The 11,087-nt window shown below is 35.2% G+C and overlaps 1 protein-coding gene across 1 annotated transcript in view; it reads left to right on the top strand.

Moving 5' to 3' along the window:
* Positions 1 to 4,389, top strand: part of LOC106470820 (tachykinin-like peptides receptor 99D) — a 14,001-nt gene extending 9,612 nt beyond the window's left edge. The window contains exon 4 of the mRNA XM_022400314.1: positions 2,462 to 4,389. Within this exon, the coding sequence (XP_022256022.1) occupies positions 2,462 to 2,729 (268 nt within the window). The 3' untranslated portion in view covers positions 2,730 to 4,389. The remainder of the gene's footprint in view (positions 1 to 2,461) is intronic.
* The last annotated feature ends 6,698 nt before the right edge of the window (positions 4,390 to 11,087 follow it).

Below are 11,087 nucleotides of genomic sequence, written 5' to 3'. Positions count from 1 at the left end.
AGATAGCCCTCGTGTAGCTTTGCGCGAAATTCAAACAAAACAAACAAACAATTCAGTGTTCTATTTTTCTGCCTAGATATGTTAGAGCATATGATCAGTTATTGAATCATAAAATAACGTGGTCAAAGGAAGAGAAGGAGGGGAAGGGAAGGAGTGTCGAATAGTCTGGTGATGATCTTTACATGGGTTTGTTCTGTTTAAAAGACCGTTAGGACTGGTGTTACTTTTTATACAAAACATCTATTGTTTCAGTTTGTGTAAATTTTCTTTACAGATAACATATGTACCTGAATCGTTCTTGCGAACTGATAACGAAAGCGATATATTGACAAAAATAACGGCATATTTTTAACAGTTCACTTGTTCGGGAGTGGTGGTGGTGGAGATTTTTAACAGTTTACTTGTTCGGGAGTGGTGGTGGTGGAAATTTTTAACAATCTACTTGTTCAGGAGTGGTGGTAGTGGAGATTTTTATCTTGGTCTCACTTTCGTCGCCACTAAGGCGCGTTTATTTTATTTTATTTTTCTGGACCTATTATAGTAGCCCGGCATAGCCAGGTGGTTAAGTACCTCGATTCGCAATCTGAGGGTCGCGGGTTCGAATCCCCCCTCCCACCAAACATGCTCGCGTGGGGGCGTTATAATGTGACGGTCAATCCCACTATTCGTTGGTAAAAGAGTAGTCCAAGAGTTGGCGGTGGGTGGTGATGACTAGCTACCTTCCCTCTAGTCTTACACTGCTAAATTAGGGACGGCCAGCGCAGATAGCCCTCGTGTAGCTTTGCGCGAAATTCAAAACAAACGAACAAACTATTATAGTAAGGAGTAAAATGCTGTTTCGAGTTTTTATATTATTATATCATTATTATATCAACTGGCTATCATATTTAGTCAGAATGTGCGAATCCATATGAAATTCAACCTTCTGGCATCCAATCCAGTAAACTCTAGAAGCATAGAGTGTCCAGTAAATTCAGATTGCTGGAAGTTTCTCCTTCCATTCACGATGACCCCCCCCCCCCAATGGCACAGCGGTTTTTCTGCGGACTTATACCGCTAGAAACCGGGTTTCGATACCCGTGGTGGGCAGCGCACAGATAGCCCTTTGTGTGGCTTCGTGCTTAATAGTAAACAACAACAACCATTCATGATGTCCCCTGGTGGGACAGCGGTAAGTCTACGGAGTTACAACACCAAAATAAGGGGTTCAGTTCCCCCTCAGTGAACACAGCAGATGGCTCGATGTAGTTTTGTTATAAAAAAACACACACACAAACCCATTCATAATTTATAAACTGTAGTAATCGGCAGGATTAGGCAAAACCCTACCAAGTTGGATATTCTACGTAGTTATATAGTATTTCGTCTAATGGCATTAAAAACTCTCGCATGCTAGTCGTTTCCGAAGAGAAAAGTGCATAAAACACTTAAGTAATTTGTTTGTTACTGCTATTTCATCACATTCATCTAGATTAGTTGAAATGCATTGTATCAAACAAACTGTTTAATTAATTACTGAAAATAGAATGATTCGTCAAATTCAAGAAAGTATCCAAAACCTCCTACAAAATTTGCTCTAAAGACATTTGTTTGTTTATTTTTTTCTGGGTTTAGAAGCTATTCTGTAAAACTTTTCCATCCAGATAATGTTAAGGGTTGCAGACGTTTCATAAACATACAAAACGGCCTAGTACAGTTAATTTTATACTGCTTTATTAGTATTTTAAATAGCAACGTTTGTATATATTTCTAGATAATCGTAACCAGAAATCACAGCTTCTCTTCGTGGATGTCTTCCGATGTCTTCATAAAGCCCCCCAGTGGCACAGCGGCATGTCTGCGAAGTTACAACGCTAGAAACTGGGTAATGATACCCGTGGTTGGCAGAGCACAGATAGCCCATTGTGTAGCTTTGTGCATAAATTCAAAACAAACAAACAATACAATGCTAAAATCCGAGGTTCGATTCCCCGCGGTGGACACAGCAGATAGTCCAACGTGGATTTGCTATGAAACAAACAAATCTTTTCAGATCTATTCAACACTAGCATATACACAGACAAATGGAATTCATAATTACAAGCATTCATAATGCTTTTATATACACCAGGTTGTTATGGGAACAAGCACAAATATCATGCTTAAGATTCAACCAATCATAATATCATTCAGAGTATATCATGTATTTAAAGAAAATAATGCTATCTCTTTCTTTTAATTGGTAGATATTTATTGTTTGGCTCCTGGAAATAAGAATATGTTTGTTGATTAAAACATATATAATATCTTTATTGTCGAATTCTTAGAAATAACATTATCCTTGGTTATTAAGATATATTTTATCGTTTGTTATCATGAAATAAGATCATATTTCGTTATTAAGATATACAGATAGATATATAAATTAGCTTTATCGTCTGGCATCGCCTTAACGTAGATTACTCTTTTTTTGTAATTGTAGGTTTCGTCAAGGATTCAAAAGAGTTTTCCTAATGTGTTCTTGCACTGGGAAAATCGAGTCTAGGAGACTTTATGACCAGCGCCACCGTGCGGCAGGTCGGTACAGCTGCTCAGAACCGTATGTTGACACAAAAGTGACATTCAACGGAAACTCCAATGTGACTCTTCATACTGTAACCGAGACCGTTAATGGCAGTGGAAACTCCAATACTCCTTTTCTTTCTCCAAAGTTCGTGTGTAAAAAAAAAGAAACATTATCAAGTGTGTGACTAGATCCAAGTCACATTGTTGTTCAACGTACACTTATATAATTTTAGTTCAGTTGGATCTCGTGTACATGCATAATTGAGTAAACATGTATCATTGTTGAACGTTTTTAGCTCCTGAACAAGACTTCCCTTTGTTATTTAAAATACTTTATCACAGAAGAAAATCGACAAAAAAATAAATAACACTTTATTTTTTTGCTTTTGCTCTACTGAGCAGTAATATTAAAAAAAAAGGCAGATATAAGAATCCTTAAAGCAAAAAGTATTCAAACAAAGGAGTCAAGCGCTCAGAAAATGTTTAACTTTTAGTATCATAAAAAAAACTGACCGAGAGTATGCTTGGTTCCAAGATAAATTATTGCGTAAGGTGTTTTGAACTTTTATTCTCTTATTATGTACGATTGGCTGGAAATCCTTGAGGCAATTATATGCGACTGCTCTAATTAATTGGTAAAGCCATGAACAAGTCGTTGGGTCCAAATACTTTCTGGCCCACAGTCTCAACTAGTTCTGGTTTCAGTACAAAAATGATGGAACCGGAAGTCTCTTTTAATGAGGCTGAAAAAGAAATAAAGTATTTTCCTTGTATAATATTGTTCTCTTGAGGGTGTGCTAGAAATGGTAATCATTCTTTAGTGGTTATTAGTTATTGCTGCCCAGAAATCGGTTTTGTATTTATCTATTGGAGATTCAAGGTGTTTAATGACGGTTATTAGAGGACAGGAATGCTTGCCTAGATACTGATTCAAAGATTTCTCGTTAAGAAGCGTGTTTAAAATACGATTTGAATAAGCTTATTCTGTTGCATTCGTAGCCTGTCTTGGGTCTCCAGTTTTCCTAATTAAAAGTTTGATATTTAGGAAAGAAGACCGTGATATAAATTATAATTCTGTGTTTCAAAGTGTAAATATTTATTTGTAAAGTATAGTGTTCCTTGTTATTAACAGCATTAAAAAGTAAAACTTGAAAACTTAAGTGTTCAATTACACCACTGATAGTCGTATTTATATAAGTATATATAATCGCTTAACCATGCATGTAATATACGTTTGTATACACACACACACACAGAGAAAAAAAAGTTTTAGTTTTTGATGGAAATGCGGAAAGTTGATAAGTGGGATTTACTAGTTTGGTTGTTCAGCACAAAACTATCTGTTCTCTGCCCACCACGGGTGTCAAAACCCGATTTTTAGCGCTGTAAGCACACGCAAACTTACCGCTGAGCCACTGGGGGCCGATAAGTAGAAAGTGCATATTTAACAAACTATAGCTGGCTGTCTAAGCACATATATGGCTGATACAAATACAATGATAGAGTTATCATCTTAATTACAGTGTGGTTTTTAAAGAACCGTAGTTTTCCAATAACAATATCAGAAAAAATATATATAAACTAGAAGTATAAATGGGCCCTGGGCGAAGTATAAATTAGTATACAATTTGATAAACTGAACTTATTAGTGATAAAACAAGAGGGAATCCTCAATAGCCGCGGCACTTGAAATTCTTTTAGGTAGGATTAGAGTAAAATAATCTATGAGACTGTAATTAGATCTCGAATCGGCCAAGAGATGACGAAGCTATTAGCTAAAAGTTGAACTTTAAAAAGAAACTCGGAGCCGTTCTATGAGCCAATATGACACGGCTAAAAAATTAAGGAAAGAAAATATATATTTCGTAAAAAAATGGTATATTATTATGGTTTTATTATACACTTCATATTTTCTTATTTATTGATTGATTGCAATGATTGTTTGAAGTTAAGCACAAAGCTACACAATGGGCTATCTGTGCTCTGCCCACCACGGGTATCGAAACCCGGTTTCTAGCGTTGTAAGTCCGCAGACATACCGCTGTGCCACTGGGGGGCTCTTATTTATTATACTCGCAACGCGTGGTGAGCCCCTGACGGCGGTGGGCCCTAGGCAACTGCCCCCTTTTACCCATTGGATAAAACGGCCTTGAACATAACTTCTGAATATATTGGACCCCAAAAAGGCTTATTTATTAATCCCATTGAACCGTGTGTAAATACATCTTTAAAACGTACAAAAAACACGTAACGTATCGGACTTTACCTTGCTTACATGGTTGATGTTAACATAACATATGTTTTGATAGAATTTCCTAAACTGAAATTGTAATACAAATGTTTGATCATTATATGAAATCTGTCACTGTCAAAGTAACGGTACAAGTAATTCCAAATACACTCTGCTAAACCATTCAGGCGAATAGGCCGGGGGATATTTCCCCGGGGCCCACTGCCCACCAGGAAGTCCATGATAACAGAAAAACAAATGTATACGGAATGTATCAAATCAGTGCGGAGCGTTTAATCAAACATTAACCGCGCCTTCAATCATTTATGGGCCTGGCATGGCCTGGTAATTGGGTAGTCGACTCGTAACCTGCGTATCGCAAGTTTGAATTTAAATCTCGTCTCCAAACGTGTCGCTCTTTCGGCCGTAAGGGGTGTTACCATGTAACGGTTAATCCCACTTTTCGCTGGCAAAAGAGTAGCCCAAGAGTTGGCAGAGGTTGGTATTGAGCAGATGTCTTCCCTCTAGATTATCATTTTCTAAATAAGGGATGGCTAACGCAGATAGCTCTCATATAGCTTTGCGCTAAATTCAACATTCATTTATGCGTGTACCTAGCATCATTCTAAAAACTATGAATTGGTATAATAATTTGAATAAGGCTTAAATTGACTCAATTATTGTCATAGTCAATCGAAAGGCAACCACGGTAAGCACAGATGTGTTCATTGATTGTGTGCATATTATATTCTAAGTATTTATAAACGTCTTAAACCAGAGGAATAATTATAAATCAAAAGGGACTTGCATTATTCTAATTAATTATATCTTCGTAATCGTTTCTACAGCATCAGATTCAGTTAGTTGTTATAAAAATACTTAAGCCAAAACAAATCAATGGCATTGCGTATCGAAGTGGTTGTAATACAAATGGCTACTATTAGCTATTTCGATTAAATACTACTGCTCGATATTTAAGTGAAAAACGTTCAGTCAACATTTGGTGATTTGTATGTAAAACTGTTGAAACTGTTTGTTTGTTTGTTTTTTAATAGATGAACTTCCTGCAAGATGTACGGCTATGTAGTGAAGGTGACAGGGTTAAATTTTAAATAAGATAGCAGGAAGAGTGATTAAGATAACCCTAAACATATCTATTTTTGTACGTCTGTTTGGACTTTTTTCTAACTTATAATTAGCAAAAATACTTAATATTCGAGCTTCGTGGGTACCGATTCACACTAATAACTTGACAATAACTCATCAGGGGCGTAGGAGTCGGAGGGATATGGGCACTGTTGTGACAGTATTTTCAAGGCAGATAAATATTATAGATGGTAACATTCCATTTTTTTTATCTAAGGTGGCTATTCTTTATGCAGGCCTAATAAGCGGGGAAAAGTCAGAATACAGTAAGATGTCGTTTTTTAGCAAATCCAGATAATGGTCTAATTTTCAAAATAATTATATTTATATATATACACATGTATTTTTAGTACTTAAACTTATTTATATATATTATAATAATCGCTTAAATATATTGTTTTTGCCAATAGGTAAAGTATAACCTATGTGTATTATCTTCTTGCTTAGATTTAAATGTGGTATTACAAGTATAATCAATGATGCTTTGACAACGTAACTGAAAAATGTTATTATATTATGAATTGGGAATTTTTGGTGCCCCCCCCCAACACAAAAAGTACTCCTACGCCCCGCTCTTAATATAAAGATAGTTCCATAGCCAAATATTATAAATTCAGTTTCTAGAAGTATTAAATTATCAATAATTCTTGGACTCAAACAAAACAAACATTTCAGATCAAATGAAATAAGCTATTATTTGGATTTAAAAAAAAACATTCGCTGTTTTTAATAATTTATTCGTTCGGTGTTCTGAAACTGGAGTTCATTATTTAAATCGTTTTTTGTTTTGTTTTTAAGTCAAGCTGGATTATATTTTGCATATTTGTTTTGTTTTACTTATTGCTATGGTGTTATAACGGAAGTAAATTTTTCTTCTGTTTTTAATACAGCCCTTATAGTCATCTTTATGTAACTGATCTTCACAGATAAGGCTGATGAACAAAAATAACATTGTGAAAACGTTATCTAATCCTGGAATATATGACATGGGATCTTGTGTCACCATTTTTCTTTTTTTTTATGTATAGGTAATATAGGTTTAATGGTAGAAGCTGTAGTATAATTTGAGCGACTAGCCTTCAAAGTCAAGTTGAGCCGGGCGTGACTTAATGGTGGTGTGCTGGGCTGCGAATCGTTCGAACCGTGATGTTGATAAAAACACTCTGCACTTCCAACTATGGAGCGTTGTAAAAGTAACAGTCTATCCTGTTAAAGCGCTTAAGTGCTTAAAATTCATAAACATTAAGTACGAAGTTTATAGCAAACTTTTTGCGACTTCCTTTAGTTTTGCATTCAAAGCATTTCCGCTATTACTTTGTTCTTTGATGATCAAAATTGAATGTTTATGACTTTTTTTTTTCGATCGAAATGCCGACCTTCCCTTGCAAAACAATTGGTGAGCTACACTTCTGCCAATTTATATTTTCCTTACAGCGGAATTTTTTAACTTATGAAATTGTGTATATCTCATTTTAAGTAGTCATTCTAAATTACTTTCAAACTTTTTCGGATCAAATACACACGAGAGTGTATCTCCAAGGCATGGCAGAGAATTATCTACAGATCATTTTAATACTGTTGGAATGATCGCTATTCCCATGATTGTAATTGTTTTTTTGTAAAGATTTTATAAGAATGAGTTTTTCCTTTATCAAAATAAGTCAGTCTTGAAGGAAATGATAATAAGGAAAGCTTTTATCACAAAAATTGTTCTGTTATGAATATCAAATTAAAAATTCCAAGCAGCAACTATTTGACGATAGCATTCTTACAAAAATACGTTCCGTATTTCAAGATGTAACGAATTAGAATCCACCTCAAAGATTGTGTTCCAGTTGTTTTAGTTATTAGTTTTTCGTGGTCTTTGTAAACTGCTTACAGAATTTCATCACCAGTCAGAAAATGTATTGTAATAAATTCTCTAATCTATCAAATCCAAATATAAAAACTTATTATTTTCCTAAAATTATATGCTACTCTTTAATGTCCTTCTTGACTTAATTTGTTAAATACTCTTGAATATTATGTTTAAAAATATTTTTTGCTAACAGTTTGAACTGCTGTGTGTGACTATAAAAATAATACACACCATAAAACTATCTTTTCAGATAATAATTGACTAATAGTTATTATGGCGTGAACACCTTTTCTAAGCTAACGAAGCATGATTATAATTAATTATACTTGTCATAAGACATTAGTATTAGGCCTATTTATATTTCAACACTACATTCTTTATTCAGTCCCTTAGTGTTTTTCAAGAAGAAGAGTGTATAATAGTATTTTAGCAACACTATGTCCGCCACTCCTTTAAAAAAATACAATAGGCCTTATACTAATGTCTTAAAACAAATATAATTTAAATGTGACTTAGATTTTTTGTTGAACAGTTTTATTCACTATTTATTTTATAATTATTTATTTATTTATTTTTAAAGTTCGAAGAAACAGATCCAATAAACCAAACCTCAGCAAATGGAAGAACTGAATAAAAAGATCAAATTGTAAGAATTGATAAGTTTTATATAGCTTTTTGTACATCCTGGTAATACCTGCCTTGCTGTTAAATGTTGCTTACAGTTTCTTAATTACCACTTCCTTCAGTACTTGTGATTTATGTTGGCTATGAAACGGTGTTACCTCGTTAGAGTGTTTGCTCACAAATGTTGTTTGTTTTCTGTTGAACATAAAGAATAAAATGATTATATGCATATATTGAGTATTTGAAAGTCTTCATTTTTAGAAATTTATGTGATTTTAAAGAGTCAAGATGCCACGAAACCTCAAATAGAAGTTTGATCGATTAACAAATGTCTTATGACATGCAAGATTCTACATTTTACTCTAAAACTTTTTTTGTACAACTACAAACAGTAGCCAAGAGCAAAAAATATCCAACGTTTTGAAAAATAATTTAAAAATCAAATAGCAACAATGTGTTTTCTATCATGGAATTACTTATATCTAGTCGCATAAAATACTCGCGCTCAGATGTGAGGTTCGATGCCTCCCTTATAATTCACAGAGGACCCAATGTACCGATGAAGCCCTTACATTATCACCAGTTACTTCCATATCTACTCCAAGAAAGAAAAGAGGAAGGGAATTCTCCCCGAAAACAAATCTCGTTAGGAGACACGTTACCTGAGCACGTTCTCATCTTCCTAATAGGGATTCTGTTCATGTTTTTTACCAGCGAGGGTCAGGTCCAGCGTTGATCTCTTAACGTATGCCACTAACGTCCTAATTTCAAATCATGGCGCCCCTGATATCTCGAATGAGACGAGGACCATAAAATTCGATGCCAGATTTGGGTTCAGCGAAACCCATAATGCCTGGATGAACTTTCGGGCACATTTTAGTTCTTCATTATAGGCGGGCTATGTCCTGCTAGTTCTAAAACTGTGTGAAGAGTTCGCGGGCAAACAAACAAATTTACAAACACAGCGTGAATTAATATAACTATACATCTTATGATTATACAGGTGTTTTTAAAACTCGAAGTGAACAGTTAAAGACAGGTAAATAACATTGTGATACGGTTTAAAAGTATCTTCTTCACGTTTTCTTCACTAAATTGATGCTTCAAAAGCTTGTATATCTTTGAGTAAGGGTGCGAAAAACTACGGCTGACCCACTGAGGGACTATACATAAAGACAAACACAATGAGATAGAGAGAGAGAAAAGCAAATCTGAGCAGTTCCAAAGGACCGATCTTCCTTCTTCAGAGGCAAATGGTAAATGATCAGCATGTATTACTATGAAACATAAATTATCACAAATTTAAATAAGGCCCGCGCAATTCATTCCGGTGCCGTGATGGCTGTGAAAAGTGAGCTAACGGGTCCCAGTACTTAAATTAATAATGGTAACCAGGGTCTTGCACTGGAAATATTATTTGATTAGCTATACTCATGCCCAAGTTAATTTTTACCATCGCTCTAAGTATATCTGATCATAGTTGCAATGTTGAAGTTTCGGAGTTCATTTACCGATGTTTATTGCAACAAGGAGAAATCAAAGTGGTGGCGTCTGCACACATCTATGGTATTAAAGTTTTTTGTTTTGTTTTTTTTTCGGAAATTCGCGCAATACTACACAGTGGTTATCTGCGTTAACCGTCCCTACTTTTGAATTGATAGATTATATGGAAATAAGTTAGTTAACAGCACCTACTGCCAATTCTTGTGCTACACGACTTGAATAGTGGGATTTGTCTGCCACTTTTATAACATACCCCTGTCCGAAAAAAAGTGCGGAACACGATTTTGTGGCAATATGATTATGAACCATGAACCCTCGGATTCACAACCTGGCACACTAACCATTAAGCCACGTTCAACTCTCTAAGCAGGTTAGAAATAAAGGAAACTATATTCAACAAGTTTTAGATAAAGTGAGAACTATCTAATTTGGTTACAAAAAGCAGTTTAAGGTATTTCTGAAAACACAGAATTCATCTTTTAAGATGAAACCGGAACATTAATTTATTTATTATTTTTGTCAGATTTTTATTGGTTGTAACAGAAGAAAACATTGCGTGCTAAAATTTGAACCACACATTGAAATACATATTCTTGTTTAATCAATAACATTTTGCTATATTCCGACTCACAATATTAAATTACTCGTAAATCACTGAAGCTCATGTATGTCATCAATAAAATAGTCATTAATTCAGCTTGATTAGCATATTGAAAAACTTAACGTGACTCGACTAAGTAAGACTAGATAGGCCCGGCATGGCCAGGTGGTTAGGGCGCTCGACTCGCAATCTGAGGGTCGCGGGTTCGAATCCCCGTCACACCAAACATGCTCGCCCTTTCAGCCGTGGGGGCGTTATAATGTGACGGTCAATCCCACTATTCGTTGGTAAAAGAGTAGCCCAAGAGTTGGCGGTGGGTGGTGATGACTAGCTGCCTTCCGTCTAGTCTTACACTCCTAAATTAGGAACGGCTAGCGCAGATAGCCCTCGTGTAGCTTTGCGCGAAATTCAAAAAACAAACAAACAAGACTAGATAACGGGAAATTCATACTAAATGGAGTAAAATTCCTAAAACGTGTGGGTGCTTGTGTATAAGTCGAGCTCAAAATGAAAAATTAGTATTCATAGAGATACAGATGGCAATGCAATAACTAAAATGTTTTGTAGTTGCAAAAGCGAAG

The sequence above is a fragment of the Limulus polyphemus genome, unplaced genomic scaffold, assembly GCF_000517525.1.
Source record: "Limulus polyphemus unplaced genomic scaffold, Limulus_polyphemus-2.1.2 Scaffold107, whole genome shotgun sequence".
In the NCBI taxonomy this organism is placed as follows: Eukaryota; Metazoa; Arthropoda; class Merostomata; order Xiphosura; family Limulidae; genus Limulus; species Limulus polyphemus.
Note: the sequence above shows the minus strand (reverse complement) of the source record. Positions and strands in the feature narration are given on the sequence as shown.